General features: G+C 43.7%; 1 protein-coding gene across 1 annotated transcript in view; it reads left to right on the forward strand.

The window, feature by feature from the left end:
• Positions 1 to 24,551, forward strand: part of APMAP (adipocyte plasma membrane associated protein) — a 215,981-nt gene that overhangs the window by 29,211 nt on the left and 162,219 nt on the right. The window contains exon 2 of the mRNA XM_069235039.1: positions 9,034 to 9,150. Within this exon, the coding sequence (XP_069091140.1) occupies positions 9,034 to 9,150 (117 nt within the window). The remainder of the gene's footprint in view (positions 1 to 9,033; positions 9,151 to 24,551) is intronic.

Consider the following 24,551-nt stretch of genomic DNA (forward strand, 5'->3'; position numbering starts at 1 on the left):
TGCAACACCTATTTCCAAAGGGAGAGGGTGTAACACCCCGCTCTCAGAGGAAATGCTTTGTTCTGCCTTCCTGGGACTGGGCTGCCTAGAACCCAGGAGGGTATAACCCCGTCTGTGAGGTGGCAGCAGATGTAGCTGCAGTGCAAGCCTCAGAGAGCTGGTTTGGCAGTACTGGGGGTCCATGGTGGAGCCCCCAGGATGCATGGAATTGGCTCCCCAATACCAGATTTGGAATTGGGGGGACAATTCCATGATCTTAGACATGTTACATGGCCATATTCGGAATTACCATTGTGAAGCTACGTATAGGTCTTGACCTATATGTAGTGCACACGTGTAATGGCGTCCCCTCAATCACAAAGTCTGGGGAAATGGCCCTGACCTATGTGGGGACACCTTTGCTAGTGCAAGGGTGCCCTCACACTTCGTAACTTCACACCTAACCTTCAGCAAGTGAAGGTTAGACATGTAGGTGACTTATAAGTTACTTAAGTGCAGTGAAAACGGCTGTGAAATAGTGTGTGCACTATTTCACGCAGGCTGCCGTGGCAGTCCTGTGTAAGGGTTTGTCTGAGCTCCCTGTGGGTGGGAAAAGAAATGCTTCAGCCCATATGCATCTCCTGGAACTCCAATGCCCTGGGTACCTAGGTACCATACACTAGGGACTTATAATGGGGAGGGTCCAGTATGCCAATTGAAATTGGTAAATTAAGTCACTGGCCTACAGTGACAAATTTAAAAGCAGAGAGAGCATAAGCACTGAGGTTCTGGTTAGCAGAGCCTTAGTGACACAGTTAGGCACTGCACAGGCATACACATTAGGCAACAAACTATGAGCACTGTGGTCCTGACCAGCAGGATCCCAGTGAGACAGGCAAAAACATACTGACCTACATGTGAAAAATGGGGGGGGAACATGCCAAGGAATATGGTACTTTTCTACAGTGGACAAGAATGACATTGGAGCCAACCAGTTGTCAGTAATGGTAAGTTAGTGGACGGGCTCTAAGTTAGTTCTAAGATTTTTTTTTTTTTTTCTTTACATGAGATTTCCAAGTGCTTAGAAGGCAAAACCAAAAAGGGTGTGGGGTTTATATGAGGTAATCTTTAAAATTGCATAGCCGGTTCCCAAATCTGTATTTATTCACGGGTCTGTCTCACAATGTTAAAAACTGGCTAAGGGGTCAAGTTGGAGTTACTGTCACACCTTGGCCCTTAAGCGTGATCAATTACTTTCTGCAATGCACCCCAGTCAAGTGGCTTTTTTCAGGAACAGTATGTTCATATTAATACCGGTTTGGGGAAGGGTAGCTGGTTATTTATTTAATCATTCATACCATGCCACACACATACAGAGTATACTACCATAGTAACCTTTCTGAAAAGAGGGTCGACATGAGGATAAGAAACACATTTAGTCACAGCGGGGGACAATAAATATGGTCCAAAACACAGCTTTGGTACGACCTATATAAGCGGAAAAAACAGAAAGGTACTGAATGAACCGTGAGGCCATAGCGCTAGAAAAGAAGCTGGTGCGTGTGTCCGTGTCTTCTATGCTGACTCAAACAAGGTGAAAACACTGCAAAAACAAGCAGTATGTGAGATGTTCAGTGCATACTAGAGAAAAACACCCTTCTGGATAATTACATTAAATGCCCTGTCATAGAGACCTGTGAATAAATACTGATTTAGACACTGCGTAGGCGATTTGAAAGATTACCTTATATAAATCCCACAGCCTTTTTCCTTTACAGTGCTCCCTTGTAAGAAAAGAGGTTGCAGCACTCTCCGACCCTCATAGGGTCAGGAAGAAATCGATGATGATGCATGTCACTAAATAACATTCAGTGAGTGATGGTTCCGGAAAACTGTTTTTTCCCCTATATCCAGTGGGCCCACCCTAAATGACACGAGGTAGACTCTCTGTGATACTGTGTATTAGGAGGGTCATGACCCCCATTTCCCTCTTCCCTCTTTCTCTTAATTTTTACATGATAAATACCTTCAGATACTAAATTGTGCTGAGGCAGGAGGAATGTGTGACGATCTAAGGAGCTCCCAACCCCTCAGGTGGAAGCTCCTCTGTATGTTGTTGTGTTAAAGTGGATGAATAGTTCATTTGAATGGGTACACAACCATCATAATGTTTCCTGTGCTGGTAAAAGGGAGAGCACCTTGTTTTGTCAGAGCCGGGGAGCACTGTTTGAGATGATCTATATGCTAGCTCCCTACTTTGGTAAAACCAAAGAGCACTAAAGTGGAGAACCAAATGGAACTATTGTCACTGCCAAGCTCCAGCAGTGCAGAAGAAATACCCCTATTCACTAATATAGAACAGATGCTCCACAGATATATGGGTAAGTGGAATACAAATTTACAGTCCATATCGGATGTTAAATCCACAATGAATACCAAAATATTTGCCCTAGCACCAGAAATTGAATTTTTGAAAGCAGATCATAGGAAGCTCTTGGAAAGGATGGGTGTGTATCCTCCTGTTGAAGATGCAAGATGTTGAAGGGAAATCACAGTGTAACAATGTTCTCAATATAGGCCTACCTGAGAATACAGAGGGTCCCTGTATGGAATTATTCCTTGAAGACTTGTTACCAAATCTGGTGTTGAAAGGTAATAAGTCAATTTTTTTTCAATGCAAGGGGCACACAGAGTTCTGAATAGAATACCCCTCTCCTGGTGCTCCATGTAGTCCAGTCATAGCAAGACTTTTCAGTTGCTGCAATAGAAATCCTATACTCCTGGTTTGGAGGAGTAGGGGCCAATGGTCTGTAGTAATAAAGCGAATAAATTCTCGAACTGTACAGTGGCAGGCCAGAAGTGACGTGAATCACTCTTGTAAGTAAAAAGTAGACTGCACAAGTTGGATCTTCAATGCTCTCATGTTCCCGGCCAAACTCTGAGTGCTAGATGAGAACATGACTGCTTTTTTCATTTTTTTTGTTTTTGATAGGGAAGACTGTGGTGAGGGATGGCAGTTTTAGTTTTAATGTTATTGAACCAAGTCAGTTTGCAGACAAAGTACAGTCACAAACTGGAAGAGAGAGACAAAATGACAGACATAGGTACTGCTAGAGGTTTGAGCCACCTTCACATAATTTATATGGCAGGGGATATAGTATCCTAACATAGAATGTGAGAGGCATGGCCACTCCCACAAAAAGGTAGAGAATATATGTCTACCTGTCAAGGGTTACCAGGCAGGCACAATGTATGTTTCTTGCAACCTGATACTTCTAGGATCCTGATAGGAGTGAGATGTAACCACAGAAGTCCGATTGTCAACATGCAAGACTAGATCAACAAAGCATTTAGAGAGTGTTACAGACACCTATTAGCTCCCCCATTAGGGAAAAAATAAGGTTTCCTGTGGAACTTTCAGATACGGTGAACTTACCTTCAATTATTGTACTACAATATTTAGTGCTACAGAAACCAGCATAGTTAAAAGAAATGAGAATAAAATCTGTCATGCCTGGGCTACTTATGGAGTTTTACACAATGTATAGCATGTAGCTAGCACCTTGTTTACACCAGGCCTACCGTGCTGTTAGAAAGAAAGATAAATTACCAGCCTCCATGAGGGAAGCACTGATTAGGTTCTGCAAAAACAGGTCCGGGCTCCCCCAACTTAAGTTCCTATTGTCTTTTGTTGTTACTAACTCTGGATTATTAAGCGCTGTGTAACGTGCTAGCTGATCACCTGAAACCAATAGCGCAAACTGTGGTACTTCTGGATCAGATGGGTTTCTTCCAGGTGGGAATGCCTTCCTCATTCTGAGACGGTTGTTAAGGGTGATTGGTTGGGCCACGTAGAAAGACGCTGAGTGGGGGGTGGCTTCTTGTTAGAAATGGGGTCTCTAGTTAACAGTCCGTTTATACCCTGTCCAAGTAGAGACGCTCACTCTTGTCATTGGTAAGGGAGATACTCCGATCACTTAACCCCTTCTCACTCCTTGGTAGCTTGGCACGAGCAGTCAGGCTTATCTCAGAAGCAATGTGTAAAGTATTTGCACGTAACACACAGTAATACAGTGAAAATACTACAAAAGGACACCACACCAGTTTTAGAAAAATAGGCAATATTTATCTGTGTAAAACAAGATCAAAACGAGAAAGATCCAACATACAGTAGTAAAGAGATGAATTTTGCAAGAATTAACTTAAAAATACAGTTCTTTGAGGTTGATAGCTCTGTCTGGGGTTATCACAGCGTTGCGAACAACAAATCCAACAGTTCAGGCTGACTGCAGGGTTGCGGGCCAGCTATGGTGTCGGGAAGACCCGCAAACAGTATCTTGGAAATGTAGGGCATTGTGGTCCTTGCAATGAGATCCGGAAGTCGTCGGTTCCAGAGGTCAGTGCAGGGGTCGTCCGGCCCTTGGAATCACACTTATTGCAGATCAGACTCATGGCTGATGACGAAGTTAGGAGCACTAGCGTTGAGTGCGTTGGGCTGCGGGTCACGATGCAGGCAGCGGCTCGGTGACGACATCCTGCAGCACCGATGAGACCAAGGCTGTGGTATGAGGCGGGGTGGTGCGACGTGCAGTTTCTCCAGGTCGCGGGCCAGGTAGTTGTTGAATCGCTGTCGCCGTAGACCCAAGGCAGCGTTACAGCGCAGGGCGAACTCCGTGCGGTGCTGATTGGTTGAGGTGCAGGCAAGGGCATCTGTTGTCAAGGCTGGAGTTGATAATGCTGGCGTCGGTGGACTGGGGCAGCAGGACGGGATGGTGTCCATGTGCTTCACGAGCAGTGTCCTCAGGCCACGGTGCAGGCAGCGGCATTGGTGTCAGTCGTCATCAGGGATACCACAGCTATAGTGTAAGCAAGGCGATGCAGAGTGCGGGGCCCACAGGTCAAGGTGCAAGCAGTGGCTCGATGATGGTGTCAGGTGGCTGCGGCGGCGAGACCAGGGTTGCGGTACGAAGCGGAGCATGGCTCCGTGCCACGGTATCAGGTCACGTTGCAGGCAGCGGCATCGTTCATGGCGTGGTGGTGGTTTTTCTTCTACTGCAGCAGAAACCCACAGTTCCCAGTGCTGTGACAGATGAATCTGGAGCCTTTGATATCCCTGAGACTTCCAACAGGAGGCAAGCTCTTCTTCAACCTTGGTGAAACTTCACAAGCAGGATACACAGCAAAGGCCAGTCTTTGTCTTCTTTAAGGCAGAAGTAGCAACTGCAGGCCAACCCAACAACGGCACACAACAAATGGGCAGTACTACTCCAGCTGTTCATCTCTTTTCCTTTGCAGAGGTTCCGCTTGAGCCAGAAGTGTTGTAAAAGTCTGGTGTTTTGGGTCCACTACTTATACTCATTTCTGCCTTTTGAAGTAGGCAAACGTCAAAGGAAAGTCTCTTGTTGTTCACAAGATCCTATCTTGGCCAGGCCTGGCTCCAAACACACTCCAGGGGGTTGGAGAAGGCATTGTGTGTAGGTGTCAGCTCTTCACTTCCCACGCTAGCCCAAGAAGACTCACCAGGATATTCAGGACACACCTCAGCTGCCTTTGTGTCACTGTCTAGAGGGAATTAAAAAACAGGCCAACTGTCAGTCTGGCCGAGATGTGGATTCCACAGGCAGGCAGAGGCACAGAATGGTTAAGCATGAAAATTCCCACTTTCTAAAAGTGGCATTTTCAAACACAGTCTAAAAAACAACTCTACCAAAAGATGTATTCTTAAATTGTGAGTTCAGAGACCCCAAATTCTCTATCTGTCTGCTCCCAATGGAAAACTGAATTTAAAAGATATTTAAAGGCAGTCCCCACGTTAACCTACTGGAGAGTTAGGCCTTGCAATAGTGTAATACTGTCAAATTTGGTTTTCACTATCTGCACATGTAAAACATACCAGTACATATCCTACCTTTTTCATACACTACACCCTGCCCATGGGGCTTCCTAGGGCCTACCTTAGGGGTGACGTACATGTAGTAAAAAGAAAGGTTTGGACTTGCCAGGACGAATTGTCAGTGCACAACTACACACAGACACAGCAGTGGCAGGTCTGAGACATGTTTACAGGGCTACTCCTGCGGGTGGCACAAACAGTGCTGCAGGTCCACTACTAGCATTTGATTTATAGGCCCTGGGCACCTCTAGTGCACTTTACTAGGGACTTACTAGTAAATCAAATATGCTAATCATGAAAAAGCCGATCACCAATACAATTTACACAGGGAACACTTGCATTTTAGCACTGGTTAGACATTAAACCAGCAAAGTGGATCTGAAAAAATAGGAGGAAGATGGCAAAATATTTGGGGATAACCCTGCAAAAAGGGCAGCTTCCAACAATTCTCTTGACGTTGAAAAGGCCTTTGGCATGCTGAGTTGGCTACTCAATGGTGCTTTGCTGCTTAGGAATGGGTCCCATTTTTGGGTAGGATCCAGCTGTTGTACTCTGACCTAGTAGAAAGAGTTTGCACAGAAAGGGTAGTATCAGAGCTCTTTTTGATTGGAAGGGGTGAGGGGCCTTTAATGTGCAGGGGAGATGGTAAGTTGTGTCTTTATATGCAGATGACACGTTAGGGAAGACATTTTTGTGCAGTTGTTGATGGAGCTGCCAAATGACATTGGGATGAGGGTGGCCTGGGGCTGCTGGAAGATGTATTTTCAGGTTGGGTTAGATCCTCTGCAGTATGCCCCAGAGCAACTTTTGTGGGCTATTTCCAGCTGTGCGACTCTGGCTTTCCACGAAGACCCCTGGCTTTAGACTGGGTCCAGAATACAGGAATGATGCATTTGATTATGGACTACAAAGACCTTTCAACAGCCTGATGGGGCTCTACGGCATAAACCCAGGATATTTCCCACTGTATGGTGACATAATACATAATCTGATAAATCTGTGAGGTACCACACAGAAGGTACCTAGCAAATCTTTGGTGTTGAGGGTGCTTCTAATACATGGCCATGAGAGGAGTGCGGTCACATGTTTATGTAAAGGATTACTATAACCGAGTGATAGGCAATTGGGGTCACTAAAGAACAAGTGGGACCAGTGCTTGATCCTGGAGTGAACTGATGAGCAAGGGTCCACATGCCTCAGTTATATGAAACTGTTCTCCAGGAATTGCAGGTCGAAATACATGCAGTGTAATTATTTACCCCACACATACCTGACATGGATTCGCAGTGCTGCTGAACTACCAGCCAAAGCATTTAACCTGATTAAAACCGGGCTGCAGATCCTTAACTTTAACATAGGACCACACCAACAAGTTTTAAAAAGGACTTTAAACACTTGGCTCATTTTCATGGAGCGATCTAAGACCTTCCTGAAGCCATTAGTTAGCAAAGTAAAAAAGTGGTATCATTAACAACACACAAGGGCTACATGAGATGGAAGGCGAATTGGTATAGTTTTATTGTTAACACGACTAGGATGTGTCTGAGTACAATTAAATAGGGGTGCTTCCTATTTCAATATTCTGTCCTGATGATGACCCATCTGATTTAATTTCTTTGATTGGGTTTGAAACATCGACATTGTATTAGAAATTGTGGATTGACTTTGTAAAATTCAGCAGGCTCACAGTACCTTGGGCAATAGGTGCTTATTTGAGACCTGATGCTTTTAACCACAGTTTGGTTTTAGTTTTCACGTAAATAGCACTGCAACACTTACAGTAACACATAATTCACTCACACTGCGCCGTTATACTGGAGCACCTCGATTACTTTAACTTGTTGAATTTAAGTTTCTAATAAATGTGATATATTACTCACAAACCCCATCGGTTCATAAAGTTCTTTATGGTACAACCACTGTCTTGGAGGTTAATTCATATCATTCCCCCAGAGGGACCAAAACATTTTTTGTTATATTATTCACTTACCCAGGTCCCAGGGTAATGGGTTGCTCCATTTTTTAAAAATAATCGAAGCACATGGGGCATATGTTCCAGGGAGCAGTCACAACATTTCCCAAATGTGCAGAGGCAGATGCCAATTTTTACCACATGTTGTGGCCATGTCCCCTAATTTCCAATTTCTGAGATTAGGTCCAGGAGTGTGTACCAGAATTAACGATTGGACTGATACCAAGGGAGGTGACAAGTTGCTTATTAAAACTTACGGTACGTATAAAAAACAAAAAACAAGTTGATTTTTAGCTTTCTTTAGCATATGTACTTGCGAGAATACTTCTTGCTTTGTGCTGGAAGGTACCAGCTGCTTATCGAACTGGCCTAGAGACTTGAAGAACTGGGTGTATGCAGAAATAGATGCACTGTTGAACCTCTAATTCCAGTATGGGAAGGTGTTCGAAGTTCCGATACTAGGGTTACTTTTGTTTTTATTTTTGAAAAAGTGGAAGCTAAATCGGATGCACGCCCTCCATGAAAGGGAAGGCTTAGCATATTCTTGATTAGCTCCAGGCTGAGAACTTGTTACATTAAATTGGATGTGAGTATGGGTTTGGGATGCTTATGCTTTATGCAGATTCAGGTCATAGTAGTATACCTGTACATGAGGAAAGTGGTCTGCCTCACCTTTCTGTCATGAGAAATCAAGATGATAGATGTCTGAAATCGGATTCATAGTTTATTTTAAATTTGCAATTATTAATTCTCAAGTACGGTAATAAAATCGATCAAGATGTTGGTGTGCACCGTTTTCTGAACGCCATAAAACTGTACCATCTAAAGACGGCAGCTATTAATGTTGTAAATTGATGGTCACAGAAATGTAAAACTTCATACAAATCCCTTGGGGGGGGGGGGGAAATAGAGGGCCAGTCATCTCCATTAAAAGTGCCTGCTTATAAGATCTTTGTCTTCCTTTGGAACAGGACAGCTCCATTGAAGGCTTTCTGGGTTCCAACTTTTACCCAGCTTATCCCGTGAGCTTCGTTTTGTAAAGCCCTTAGTTATTTTCAGCCAATAACCATAAAATTACCACAAAAAAGTCAACTCATTTGGCAAAATTGAAAAGTGGGTCTGCCAGTTAGAGTTTGGGAAATTTCCATTGATGTTTTATTATAGGGTGTTTTTTTTTTTTTTCATGCAGCTCCTACAGTGGCAAAATCTTCAGAGCAACCTTCGTGACTCTGGCTGTGGCAATTTTCACACCTCTGGTTGCAGCTATATGTCTACTCGAGAGTCCAATAGAGCCACAGGTGATAAGGTAAGTACCGAGAGGTACCAACTAACACATAACTGCCAAGTTTTGGGGTTGCCTTTGTCTAACATTTTTATGTTTGCAGAGTATTTCTATGACATTTCAACGTCTTGTGTGTGACACTTTGAGTGACACTTTTGTCTGAGCAGAGCTAAGCAGATATACCAATATGGACAGATTAGTACTAGAAATTACCCCCTTTCGGGCATGTAATGATGTGTCAAACAAACAGATGCTAGAAAGAAATAACATAAGCTTTTCACTGACTCAAACCTATATTATCACCGAGACACCCCCCCCCCCCCCCCCCCCAACACTTGCCACTTGCTTTGTTTAAAATGTTGCTAATAGAGTTTGGCCTACAAACATCAATTTGTTGTCTGAAAAGATGCTGTAAATTGTTACTTACACCAGCTGAAGAGAACGCAGACTGCAATTCACAAAATGCAGAATGTCTTTAAATGAATGCTCTGGGCCAGCATTTCCCAGTTGTGGGTCATGAGACGATTTTTGGTGGGTCGAGAAAGTCCTGGCCTAGATGTAAGTAATATGTAAAATAAAATGATTGGCCCTGCTTGTGCATCAGTGCAAAGGTACTAAACTATGTTGCTAAGTCCAGTTTTAAAACAAACCCTTGCAAGTATTCCTAAGCAAAAACTTTTTTTTTTTTTACTTCACATAGTAATTTCAACAGAGAAAATTCTTACTATACATGAGTATACACAGCCACACCAGTTGTGTATGACTTTCACATATAAATTAAAATGTGGTGTAATGGCCATAGCTGCCGTCTTTGGATCTAAGGAAACAGGTTAGAGTACTGGCATTAGCTCAACATCCTTTGGTACTGGGCAAATCTCTTAATCTCCTGTGCTTAAAATAAAATTAATCTAGCATTCTGTAATGCAATCTGGTACTCTTGTAAAGCTCTTCAATGCCCTTGTGCCATGTTTGCACTGTATACAACGGTTAATTAAGTGTGGAGCCAATGACCTCAACGATCCCATCCTTAATGCTCCTGGGGATTTGTGCCTCAGGCAACTGTGGGTGGGAATTTCTGAACCCATAACTGATGTTTACCCCAAGTATGTTGCTCTAGACTCTTTAGTGACTGAACCTGAACCCCTACCCAAGAAGAAAAAAAGCAGGTACAGAAGAATAAACTTTATAACAGGTTTGGCTACCCTTATTGTGGTTATTAACTCTGCGAGAACAAGGTTGTGGGGAAAAGCATCTATTTTATACTCATTTTCTGATACGTTGAAGGTTATGATTGAGTGCTGTATGCGCTCTCCATTAGATTTTGTGTGTGTGATTGAAAGGGCAAATGCCTGACATGAGAGAGAGCGTCCCCAGCCCCTAGCCTGCCTGTAGACTCATCCACACACGGTATTGAGCAGGGGGTGAGTGTAGGAAAGTACCATCTTGCCTGGCACATTACCCCCATTTTTACTTGTGTGTCAGTTTGTTTTTGCCTGTCTCACTGGGATCCTGCTAGCCAGGACCCCAGTGCTCATAGTTTGGGGCCTGAATGTGTTCCCTGTGTGGTGTGTAACTGTGTCACTGAGGCTCTGCTAACCAGAACCTCAGTGCTTATGCTCTCTCTGCCTTTAAAATTGTCACAGCAGGCTAGTGACCATTTTTACCAATTCTGATTGGCACACTGGAACACCCTTATAATTCCCTAGTATATGGTACCTAGGTACCCAGGGTATTGGGGTTCCAGGAGATCCCTATGGGCTGCAGCATTTCTTTTGCCACCCATAGCGGGCTCAGGCAATTCTTACACAGAACTGCCACTGCATCCTGAGTGAAATAACGTCCACATTATTTCACAGCCATTTTACACTGCACTTAAGTAACTTATAAGTCACCTACATGTCTAACCCTCACCTAGTGAAGGTTAGGTGCAAAGTTACTAAGTGTGAGGGCACCCTGGCACTAGCCAAAGTGCCCCCACATAGTTTAGGGCAATTTCCCCGGACTTTGTGAGTGCGAGGACACCATTACATGCGTGCACTACATATAGGTCAATACTTATATGTAGCTTCACAATGGTAACTCCGAATATGGGCATGTAACCTGTCTAAGATCATGGAATTGTTCCCCCGATGCCAAATCTGGTATTGGGGTGCCAATCCCATGCATCCCCGGGCCTCCAGCATGGACCCCGGGTACTGCCAAACCAGCTCTCTGGGGTTTTCACTGCAGCTACCGCTGCTGCCAACCCACAGACAGGCTTCTGCCCTCCTGGGGTCTGGGCAACCCAGTCCCAGGAAGGCAGAACAAAGGATTTCCTCTGAGAGAGGGTGTTACACCCTCTCCCTGTGGAAATAGGTGTTAAGGGCTGGGGAGGAGTAGCCTACCCCAGCCTCTGGAAATGCTTTGAAGGGCACAGATGGTGCCCTCCTTGCATAAGCCAGTCTACACCGGTTCAGGGGTCCCCCCAGCCACTTCTCTGGCGCGAAACTGGACAAAGGAGAGGCGAGTGACCACTCCCCTGTCCATCGCCACCCCAGGGGTGGTGCCCAGAGCTCCACCAGAGTGTCCCAGACCCCTGCCATCTTGAATGCAGAGGTGTGAGGGCACAATGGAGGCCTCTGAGTGACCAGTGCCAGCAGGTGACGTCAGAGACCCCTCTGGATAGGTGCTTACCTGACTAGGTGGCCAATCCTCCTCTGAGGGCTATTTAGGTTCTCTTCTGTGGGCTTCTCTTCAGATAACGAATGCAAGAGCTCACCAGAGTTCCTCTGCATCTCCCTCTTCGACTTCTGCCAAGGATCGACTGCTGACTGCTCCAGGACGCCTGCAAAACTGCAACAAAGTAGCAAGAAGACTACCAGCGACATTGTAGCGCCTAATCCTGCCGGCTTGCTCGACTGTTTCCTGGTGGTGCATGCTCTGGGGACTGTCTGCCTTCACCCTGCACTGGAAGCCAAGAAGAAATCTTCCGTGGGTCGACGTAATCTCCCCCTGCTAATGCAGGCACCAAACTTCTGCTTCAGCAGTCCTCTGGGTCCCCTCTCATCATGACGTACGCTGTTCCTAGAACACAGGAGCTGGATCCAAGTGACCCCCGACAGTCCAGTGGTCCGTTTGTCCAAATTTGGTGGAGGTAGGTCCTTGCCTCCCCACACCAGACAGTAATCCTGTGTACTGCGTAAACTGCAGCTGCTAGGGCTTCTGTGCACTTTTGCAAGGAATCCTTTGTGCACAGCACAGCCCCGGTCCCCAGCACTCTGTCCTGCATTGCTCAACTCGCTGAGTTGACCACCGGCTTTGTGGGATCCTCCTTTGTAGTTTTGAGATGACCGCCGTGCTCAGTTTTCTTGAACCCATGTTCAAATACTTCTGCGGGTGCTCCCTGCTTCTGTGTGGGCTCTTTGTGTTGCTGAGCGCCCCCTCTGTCTCCTCCTCCAAGGAGCGACCTCCTGGTCCTTCCTGGGCCCAGGCAGCACCCATTTTCTTTAATCGCAACCTTTGCAGCTAGCAAAGCTTGTTTACGGTCTTTCTGCGTGGAAAACAACTCTACATTCTCTAGCATACCATGGGACATCTTCTGACCAAAGGAAAAGTTTCTGGCACCTTCCGTTGTTGCAAAATCTTTGGCTTCTTTCACCCTGAGGCAGCCCTTTTGCACCTTCATCCGGGGTTTAATGGGCTCCTGCCCCCCTTGGACACTTCTGTGACTCTTGGACTTGTTCATAACGCAGCCTGTGGTGGCCCTAGGACAATAGGGCCACCACCAAAACGTTATCAACAACGTGCTTTTCTGTCTACATCATCTCAGGTTCCCCACACTGTGTTAGTGGGGACCCCAAAATAATAGCTCTTCCCACAATTCAGCGTCCTTTAAGCTTTCTCATTGCTAGAACTTTTGTTTTACATCTGGGAGAAGCTTTGTTTTAAAGGCCTTGTTTGTAATGTAATTGCAGTAGGCCTGCTAGCCCCAAAAACGCTCTTTAGGGTCTAAGTGTATTGTTACACCACATTACTTTCTCCTGTGCTTTTTTGGGGGTTATGTCCTCTATGGGCATGGATACATAACCATGTTTCCTACAAATGATATTTTTGTTATGATGCCCTCTAGGGGCTGTTTTGATCATCAAAGTCTAATGCCAAAAGTTTTATTTTGGAAAAAGGCTCATATGATAAATGTATATGCTTTAACAATCTCTCCTCATTACAATTTTGACCATGATTCTGGCCAACTTAACATCCTTATTACACCATGACTCTTTGAACACTCTTGATATGTTTGGGTGACCCTTCTAGTTTATTTCTCCTCTGTGGCTGTCTTGTGACTTTTTGGGGAATTGAGTTAGCAAGCCTACAGTTCTGATGGTGTGGTGGTGAAAGTGGCATTCTATTGGAATTAGCAACGTAAATTTAAATTAGGATGCTAAATGGCAACTTTTCAATTTTTTGCTGCAGATGGAGGAAGAAAGTAAATGGCAGTGCTTGTGTATGCAGATACAAAAACAACAGATGATGGACGGAATGCAGAGCAATTCAAACATTCACCCCCAGACACAGATCTGGGTTTAATCCATCAGTTTGTTTTGCTTGCCACGCCATTCCAGGGTGGGCCTAGCCATAAGCAAATCAGTTTTGACCCTGTTCCCCTTTTGAACAGTCAAGCCCGAACTGGCAGGCTAGGTCCTCCCTGGACCAGAAACAAGCATCCTGAGAATGGTTTAAGGGTATCACCCTTCATCAGCCAGGCTAGCTCGAATCTGTTGGCATAGCAAGCATGGGACCCATGCCTGGCGACAAATGCAAAAACAACAGTTGATGGACAGAATGCCAAACAAATCAAAGATTCACCTCATGTCACAGATCTGGGTTTACTCCAGCAGTTTTTTTTGCTTGCCATGCCTTTCCAGTGTGGACCCCGCCATATGCAAATCAGTCTTGACCCTGTTCCGCATGGGAACAGTCCAGCTGGAACTGCCAGGTGCTTTTTGGCAGTGGTGTACAGCAGTGGTTCCCAACCTGTGGTCAATGGACCCCTGGGGATCCGCGAAGCTTCCTCAGGGGGTCCACGACTGCTTAGAAAATTAAATAATATTAACAGATTTGGTACCCAACTTTCAGTAATGACTCATTAGAGGGTCCCCGGATTCCAGTAATGATTCAGTGGGGGTCCCTGAGTTCCAGTAATGATAAAGTGGGGGTCCATAGAGTCAAAAGGTTGGGAACTACTGGTGTACAGCGTTGGGATTGCGCTCAGCATTGTTGAAATAAAAAATAAACCACCTTGATGGTCTCGTCATTGCGTTGACGCTCATAAGCGTCTGAACGCACTTGCACGCCGCCGGAATGGTGGACGCCATGTTTTTAATGTATTTTATTTACCGATCTAAGATGGCGGACCCGATTTGGTTGGTAAATTAAAAAATTACTTTTTTCTTTTTTTTTTTTCCGGGAAAGCATTTAAAAGAAACCTAGATAGCCAGGTGGGGTGTAATGGAAGAGCGGGTGGAAGGAGAAATTGGGAAAGGAGAACATGGAGGACTGGGGAAGAAGAACTGCAGGAGGACACAATGAATAAAAGGGCGAGAGTACACCATGGAGCATGACGCAGGAGACCGCAGCACGGGGGGAGAGAAGCACACACAGCAGACAGTTAGAAAACATCTGTGGAGTGCTTACGCAAAAAGAAACAAAAGACCGCAGTGCAGGTTAGGGGAATAGCCAAAGGATGAGAGAGAACAAGTGGGAGAGAAGCACATGAGGGAAAGATTTGGAAAACACATACACTTTGTGGAGTCCTTAAGGAAAAGGAAACAAATACTGACAAGTCCAGTAGGTCTCGCCTTTGTGACCTATTGGCTTTGCCAATGGTATTTAGCCCCTCTGCGCAGCAGTCTCTGTTGTGCAGCATGGCTGAAGTAAAACATAAAAAAAACGTTTATGAAGCTGCCCCGGTCATTTTGTTAGTTACATTTTGATGCACAAACGAGCATTGGCAATGACAATAGATTTGTACTAGCATTATAAAGACAAGACCTTGGCTTTGTCAATGCTTGTTAAGGATAGCAGTGGCTGTAGGAGACACCTCAGTTGACAAGCCTGGAGGGACTACAAGAGCTACTACTTTTGGATAATTGGTCATTCTTACATCTCAGCATAAAAGAAACTGCTTGGGATCATGTGCTGGACCAACTCACTGGTGCACTTATGCCATAAAATCCAGAAGCATCAAGTTTGATGCATATTAATGAATGCCCATGGCATTGCTTTTAACATATGGCACTTGACAGCTTGTACATCAGTCATAGTAATCCCCCTGTGCAAATCAGTTATCAAGCTGTGAGGCACAGTTGTGGCAGATGAAGCTGCTGTATGCAGAAACTTTGTGGCACCAATTTTCCACTAGAGTAGAATATGTTCCTAAAACAATCTCAAGACCACACAGGAAAGCTACCCATTTTCATTGGACACTACAGAGGTGGCTTTTAAAGTTAAATATGCTGTAGAATGAGGCGACTCGGGCATATGCTGCTGAATCGTAAGAAACCTTTGATAATTGCTCTCTGATAGCACCCCTCTGGCAAATCTTCAGTAAATTTCTTCTCCACACCAGTGGAGGCTTGTAGGAGTGGAAGGAAGTATTTAAAGGTCACCAATATTATTCGAAGGCTAGAAAGCATCAAGGAGGAATTGCTTGGCGGGCAAATTGCCAGACTGGATCAGGCAGAGCATGCTAATAACTACAAGGAATACTTAAGGGGCGGATAGCCAGTAACACCTTCACTGCATTCGGCAGATAGCTGGGAAAGCTTTAAGGTTGACAAGCTCCAAGCAATTAAGTTGGTGGTGGAAAGAACCCACCAGACTAAGAAATGTTAGGATCTAGTAACATAGATGGATTGGTGAGAAAGGTTACCATTGATAGAGGAACATACAATACAGTAGTTACAATAGGGCCTTGTTGGCAATGGTTCTTCAATCGATGCCAAAACCCAGAAATATCTTTATCCAGATACTTAAAGTGCACGTGCATAGCTGCAAATGTTGAAACAGTCATGGATTCAGATAACACACTAATTGATGACCAAAATGTAAGACTAATGTCCGAACATATTATTCAAGTAAAGCAAGTCCTCTCTCGTCTTTTTTGGGAAATGGAATAGTGAATCAATAGAGACATTAATTCATGATTCCTGGGACCATGGTGAGTAATGGGCTATGTACAGTGTCTGAAGATATCCCATTAGCGAATACGTATTTCTCTGAAAGAATCTAGCAGAATAGACGTGGCAGAGAGCAACTGTGTTAGCTTACACTTAGTTCTGGAGAAGGATGATTTCCGTCCGCCATAGTGTGCTTATTCCGAGCCAATGCTATTGTGGCAGAGAATTGTAGATATAGCATCAAAATGTGATGGCATCGATGTCAGAACAGATGTTCTGTGCCTGTACGACGGGGATCAGTTGTGTTCACCCACTTAGAGAAATAATTAGGTGAAATCTCTTTGAAAACACTTTTCAACAACGTAGTAGGCCATTACACCAAAATCACATCTGGATTTGGCCCATTTCACATATCTCTGTTACTTTTGAAGACTGGAATTGGCACTTACCGTTTCTAAAAGTGTTTCCACTGAGTCACTCCCACCTTCAAGTAGCAGTGTGCGGTCTGGTGTGGCCTTACGTCTTGTGACTAATGAATGTCTTTAACAAGAGGTTCAATATCTGTTGAAAGCACTGTTAGTTTGAGTGCAACAGAACAGAAATCTCAAAAAATTACACGGTATCTCTAACCTAAATTAACAACAAAACTCTGTTGGATAATAAAACATAGAACACAACCATAAACGTTGCATTACATAACGTAATAATAAAAAGGATCACAGCTTGAGTACAGCTGATGAATATATAGAAATGGGAAATTTCCCATTGTTAGTTGTGCAGAGCAATAACATCTCTTCTCAATCCTCCTGGCGAATATTATTAATGACAGCTGCCAAACACAGTTCCAGTATCCACATTCCTCCTTAAACATACATGCTAGCTTTCACGGAACACAGAACCATTTCTGTACTTTACGGTAGAAGGTAAATGAGGATATGAGATCTGGGAGTATCCATGCAACCACAAGTTATGGCACCAGGATGTGATCCCATGCCACAGGGCATCCTCCCAGGCACCAGTGCTCTCTGCCCCTTCCCAGCAAGCTTAGCCATGTGACCTCCGTGGACCACAGAAACAGTTAGGAACACATTGTCTCCAGACTTCACTTCGGATGTCGTAGAAACTTCAAAGGCCATCTAATGTTCGTACAAAGTTAAGGAGGTACAAGCGTTGCAATACCTGTTTTTACAAACAACCAACTTGATTGTAGTTAATGTCTCATCTCATTGTATTATTGGTGGAAGGCCATTTACCCCCCCTATGGAGTGCTAACCTTTCAGCTGTTGGTAGGTGCTCTACGACACACACTGAACCCTAAGAGCTACCTCGCCACTGAACTGTGTCAGATTTCAATATTAGCATCTCGTTCAGCATAGAAGGTTAAACATGAGAGCAACTCTTTCTTTCTACTTTTCTGCCCCAGAGATCTGTCGGGGATTTTGAAGAGGAGCTTGCAAATCTTTCCCAGTGTCTGATCTGTAGCACCATGGTGGTGGGGTACACCATGTGCCTGCGGCTTTTTGTGTGTGTAACAAACAAATTGAAGAAAAAGCGTTGGCAAAGCTAAGAAGTCTCTCCTATGTAAGAGGTATTGGCTTTGTCAATGTCTTTTAGCCATGTTGTGTACAGTAGGTCTACTGGCCACGTCACAGTGCTTTATGTTCTAGCGGGGCAGGTAGCATCTATGTGATTGGGCAAGCAAGATCAGGGAGGGAGAATCGGGTAAGCCATAAATGAGGGGAAGTGGGATTAAGGGGGCTGGCTCAAGCAAACTGATGATGGAGCAAGCAAAATGAAGGAGCAAGCAAAATGAAGAAGGAGCAAGAACGATGACAGAATAAGCAACAAAAACGAAAAAAGTACCTCAGAAAGCGTGGGAGCAAAGAAAGTATACACACTGGCAAAATAATGAGTACTTGAGCTAAGCACCAAGGCAGACACAAACACAAAGAAGAAGTAAAGCTGCCCAAAAGACGAGCCAGCAAATGAGTGATGATTAAGCTGACCAGCAATACGCAAGGTGTGGGCTCTATGCCTCTTGGAAGCTAACAAAGTGTCTTGAAAGCAACAGCTGATGCACTCAGGTGAGACCTAAAAAGTAGTTAACTAAAGTCGTCGTTGGAAGGATTCAAGTAGAGGATGTGATCCAGAGGAGCAACAGACACAAGATAGACAAGGAAAGCCATCGAAAATGAAGCAAGACAGTGAGTGACAGCAATGAGCTTAGGCCCGCTGCAAGGTCTGGTAAGCTTACAATGGGTCTTTGCCAACAGCTGGTACACTCGACCTAAAAAGGAGCACCTACAGGCGTGAATTTATAATGCAAGTTACCTAACAATCTTACTCTTTTTGAATTAAGCTGCATAGAAGTGCCTATCAATATTTAAGGTTGGTGCAAAATCTCTCTTTGCTTCGTTTGACCCTATGTCAAAGTTCCTAAATGACCCATTTCTTGTGACCGTAGACAATGCAGACTTTTTGTTCAACAGCACTTTGCGTTTTGTGATCGTAGTTTTGCTTTTCTTGTTAATAGCATGGGCTTCACGTCCTGTCACGTAAATGGTGCTGGCGCCAAAGGCAGATGTTGCTATGGCTGTCAAACTCAACTTATGGAAAGATGCAAATTAACCGGAGGCAGGAGGCAAAAGTGCCAGCATGCTCAGAGTGTCGCACTTGAACCTACAGGGCATTACAGCCTATATATTTCTGCCCTCCTGCATCATCTTAATAGAGGCACATGAAGTGCAAGTCAGTTTGGTTTGCAAAGAGCTCCCTGCCAGCCCTCACATATATGGAGCTTTCCAGCAAATATGTACTTCAGCTTTTGTGCCTCAGTCACGGAGTCCAACATTCCAGGCAGAAGTCTCATGTGTGCAGAATTGTTTTTCTTAATTCCGCTACCTCCTGCCTGCAACTTCGCACCACACAACTTGTGTTCTGTTTTCAGCTATACTCCCCCTCGGCGATCAACCACTCCGTCTCTCACAGAGAGGGGAATAGCTGCATGATAATCTGTTGATTGCTTCAGCTTCACAAAACCGCCTCCACTTGTCATCAAGGACATTCATTGTACAATTCGGAATTACAAACTCGTATGATTCGGTGCTTAAAATTACAGTATCTGCACTTTTTCCTAAAACAAAACCGTGCTTAGATCTACTTATTTATATCCAAAGGACACAGCTGTATCCAGAACACGCAGCTGTCCCACCTCATCGTACACAGCGTTTTTCTTTTACTTCAGTTTTTTCCTCACCCACCAGATAGTTAATGGTTCGTAGTGTTCTGGTTTAGTCACAGTCACGACCTTTTATTGCTTTGCAGTAGCACCTCTTACAATGTGCCACAGTTTTATTGCTCTGCAGTAGCACCTCTCACACTGTGCTGCAGTGCCACAACTAATCACAGGCAATATTGTAGGTCAAAGCCTGCTAGACACGAGGTTGCCTGGCTGTGAAAGACTAATTGGGGATAGGTTGCTAGATAACCTGGAAAATAACTCCACCTGTGCTTTTCATTGGCTTTTTGTTTTGTCACTTTCATTTTCTAGCTACCTAGTTGATGGTTTTATTTCTTTTAGTTTATCCTAGTCTCGTTTTTCCCTCCCGTAGAGCATAGCCTGTTTACAATGTCTCTGCTTGGCTCTTTTTATCCTTCCATAATTGTCTGTTTTTTTTTGGGAACTTTCTTTTCTATTTGTAAAAGCACTTCAAGAGAGTGCATGTGTTTACCCTATTATTTGTGTTTTTACATTTCTCCCAGCACACACTGTTTAAATTTTTTGTTGTCAAACTTTAATTTCCTATTCCTCTCAGTACATTAACATTCCTGCTTTTTCTCATGCTGTACTTCACTTTTCTATCTCCACTGTTCTTCTGATCTTGTGGGAACGCTGTGCCCCTAAAATCGTACACTTCAAAAGCACACCCTTGGGGTGGGTAGATTGGGGACAGTTTTAACCTCAATTCTATGAGGCCGTGTGTCCTCAGATAGGGTGCAAACCAACATTTCAGGAACTTCAGGTAAATAGGAAAGGACTAACTTAATAAGCGAGCTCTAGAGTGGAATTTGAAATTTATGATGTTTGATTTTAAAATAAAAAGGTACATTGAAGGAGATTTAAATGCAGAATCAGCTGGGTTACATTGAAATCAATAGCAGTACAGAAAGATGACAAAATCAGAGGGAATGGTACGCTCCAAATATGCAGCAAAACCAGTAAGACATTGGGCAGCCTCACAAGTAGCATAGGAAAGGTCTAAAATGAGATCTGGTTCACCTCCAAATTTGAGGGCGTATTTAGAAAGTGTTTCACGAGATATGCATGGAAAATGCAGAATCGGAATAAGAAATGTAAAATTGTCATACAGCCTTCTCACCTAAGAACTATCCCACTACTTGAATGTTGATTCAGCCCTCCTTTGACCTAATATCATCTGAAGGTGTCAGAACAAACTGGTTACATAGACAACAGTGAATTATTGTGAACAAATGTAATACCACGTGCAAGAGGAATGGTTGTGAAAAAGTTACAATACTGACCTCATGTTAGAGAGTCTTGTTCGAGAGCAGTGTCATTTGGAAAAAAACTAACATGTTTTGCAGCAATAACAATAAACAAAGCAAGAGCATGATGAGACATACATTTTGAATAAGATGACATCGAGGCCTTTTTGGCATAAGCCAGGAAAATGCACTTTAACAGGCCATAGCAAAATAGTATTTAACTGACATTTTCAGTGTCCAAATTTTAGGTTTCTGCACCTACCCTTCCGACGCGCGTCCCCAATAAACGTTTATTGGGGACGCGCGTCGGAAGGGTAGGTGCAGAAACCTACGATTTGGACACTGAAAATGTCAGTTCCATTTCCTGACATGCGATCCCTTTGAGCTCTATCCTGATAACGGGGATGGGTGACCTTTTTTGAATTAGCAAATTGATCAAAAGTAAGTGACTGTTTTTTCTTCCCATATTAGGGTTCACTTTAGCTTAGAGTTTGGAGAAGTTTTTTCCTTTGGTCCTGATGAAGCGTCATTGGATCCGGCTGGACCACCAGACGCGAAACATGTAGACCTGATGTCAAGAGGTACCATAATGGGTTTATCCTCTTGTGCCTTTATTTGAGAGTAGGTGAACATTATTAATAACCCTTTACTCCCATTTTTGTTTTTAATCTTGGTCTCCATCGCACTTACACTGATTACATTCATGATTATTTTGGTTTGATGGATAACCAATTTTAGTACTCTATTCTCTCCATCTTTTGCTCGGGTACTTGCAATTGGGTACCTTGTCGACTTGATTTGATTCTCGGCTGCTACTACTTGAGCAATACGGTTAAGAGCCCCCCTTTGGGGAGCCCGTCAGGCATTGCAGTACCGGCCTGACGAGGAGCCTTCCCAATGATGAAGCCAGTCATCCAGTGTGATGCATGAGGGTTCTCGCTCCTGTAGAATTAGGTTCGCTCTTATTCATTTGTCTTGGAACAGTATACTTTTTTGTCGTTAAATACTTGTATTGGGAGGCTGTACACTGGACCAGTAATCTCCCGGTCCCCCCTCTTTCGTGTATCTTAGTAACATAGCAAAATAGTGTCAGATGCATCAGCATCATGTAAGTGTACACATAGTACTTTTGAGCGTAGATTATTAATCTGCAAACTATTAACAATGCACAATTCTGATTACTACATAAAAATATCTCCAACCTCGACCCACGGGTGTTGTGGTTTTTGTTACCCTTGTTATTTCTATTCAGTTGTAAACCCCAACCCTAATGTTCTTTTTATCCTTTAACCACTACTATATACAGTTACATTTCAACTAAATTCACATGCTGCTCATGTACCTAGATTGTTCTTTCTCCATTTATTGAATTATGTACCATCCTTTATGGTCTTTCAATCTATTCTAAAATATGAAGTTTGCTATTTGATAGTCCTGTCTATTTCACTCCAAACCTACCTAGTAAAATACATTTGCATTGTTCACACTTTGATACTGAATTAAGTTTAGGATCCACTGACCTATAATCATGGTGGAAGGGATATCAAATGATGATGAGGAGCTTCTGTCCATCTTGTCAGCACCTTTTACTATTAGGAGACAGTATACTATCTAAAACAATGTCCCAGCTGGGGGATTGGGGCACCCTGGTGGAATTAGAATGAGGATAGGTGAAAACTGTCCTTCGTGGCGCAGTACTAACTGAACACCTACAAAATAATGTAGCTCCAAATGGGCTTATTGCCACCAGTGAGCCTTGTATTTTCTTAGATGACCTAGAATTTAGAAAAGACTGGCCGATGATAGCAATGAAATGTACACAAGACTGGTTGATCCTTATTATAAAAACAGTAAAAAGATAGTCCGGTGAAAACAATTTAAAGTCCGGATTAACCACACAATCCTACAAAAAGAAATTGGAAGAAACCAACATGACTATAAGTTTAAGGATTACCTAACACAGCAAAAAGTCTCTAAATTTCAGAAAGATCTTCACAGGTTTTCTCATGAGAAAATCTATCCCTACACTAAGGAGGACTATGTCCCTAAATCTAATGCCTTCTCTGATATATCACATTGGAAGAGCACTAGTTTGGACTCTGACAGTGACTCCTATCAGGTCACCTGACAAAGAAGGGGGCGGGGGGGCTCCCAGCGGAACCGCTAGAACCAACCACCAATGTTGGGGCTATTTTCCCCCAATGAATAATCAGAATTGGGGGTGGACTCCACAGTAAAGGCCACCTCCCCATTTCAACACACCTATGTATCCCCCGCCCCGCCCCCTGGACATACACCAACATTCCTTTTTTAGAAAGAGGGAATGGGAAGAGGGATAAAGAAAGGGGTGAGTTGGAAACTAAGAGAGGAAACTCCAGAAGCCAAATTACCAAAACGGAATGTCCCCAGCAAGACCAGAGAGAACATTGTCATTAACCTGAGTTACAGGAGTCTAGATGAAGTAGAAAGAAGGGTACTAGACCAGGGATTAGGCTTTGTCCCAACCCATAAATAGATATCTTCATCTTAAGAACCGAAATCTGAGTTATTCTGAAAAGTCAGACTAAAAACAATTTTTTGGGGGAACATCCGATAGCTAACACTGAGGATTGCAAGAATACCGGCCTGTGTCCAAAATCCACTTTTTCTCCCTCAACTAGCCAAATCCCACCCAAAGTATTGGCCTTTGAAAAATCTGTCAGCCGAAAGACTGACAATTTGCAAAATGTACAATCAAATAGATTCCATAACATCAGCACACAAGAATTGGCAGCCCTACAACACCTTACATAAGACAGAGACATTATTATAAAACCAGCAGATAAAGGTGGGGCTACTGTTATTATGCCGCAAACGATGTATAAAGGTAAATGCTGACGCTTATTGAGCAACTCACGATATTGCAGGAAACTAGCTAGAGACCCCACCCCCGAGATTCAGGAAGAAATTTCATTATTGTTCTGTAAAGGTCACAACAACGACTGGCTCACTAAACTTGAAGTAGCCTTCCTTACCCAAGCAAATCCTAAAACACCATATTTTTACATCCTCCCTAAGATTCAGAAAGCGAAAAACCCTCCTCCAGGCAGACCAATCGTTTTGGGTATTGAGTCGGTTCTAGAACCAATGTCATAGTTCTGTGATGTTTTTCTCCAACCCCTTGTTAAGAATATACCTACTTACCTACAGGAAACTAAAGAGGTACTGAAACTTCTACAAGGGATGTGCTTTGATAAGAATACAGAAAGAACTACGGATTACCCTGGATGTAGAAACATTGTACACTAATATTCCTCAGGAAGCTACCCTGGGGTCTGGGTGTCATAGAGGAACTCCTTGATAACACAAAGTAGGAATCAATAACTCCCCGGAGTTTATATTAGACTTGGCCCACTTGACACTGACTAGAAATTACTTTGAATTTGAGAAGGCATATTACCTGCAGGTACATGGGACATCAATGGACAGTACATTCGCTCTGAGTTTAGCCTGTCTCTACGTTGATTCTTTTGAGAGGCAGCATGTGTTCCATCCTTTCAACCCGTTCCTAAAACAGATTAGACTATGGAAGCGTTACATAGATGATGATCTACTCATATGGATGGGCTCTGCTATGGAGGCCTTGGTGTTCGCAGAATGGCTCTATGCATTGATTCCTTACTTAAGGTTTACTATGACCATAGGGAGCACAGTGTTACCCTATCTTGATCTTCCTATTTATGAAAACAATGGGCATCTGGAAACACAAGAATGCTATAAACC

Source organism: Pleurodeles waltl, chromosome 5 (assembly GCF_031143425.1).
Source record: "Pleurodeles waltl isolate 20211129_DDA chromosome 5, aPleWal1.hap1.20221129, whole genome shotgun sequence".
NCBI lineage: Eukaryota > Metazoa > Chordata > Amphibia > Caudata > Salamandridae > Pleurodeles > Pleurodeles waltl.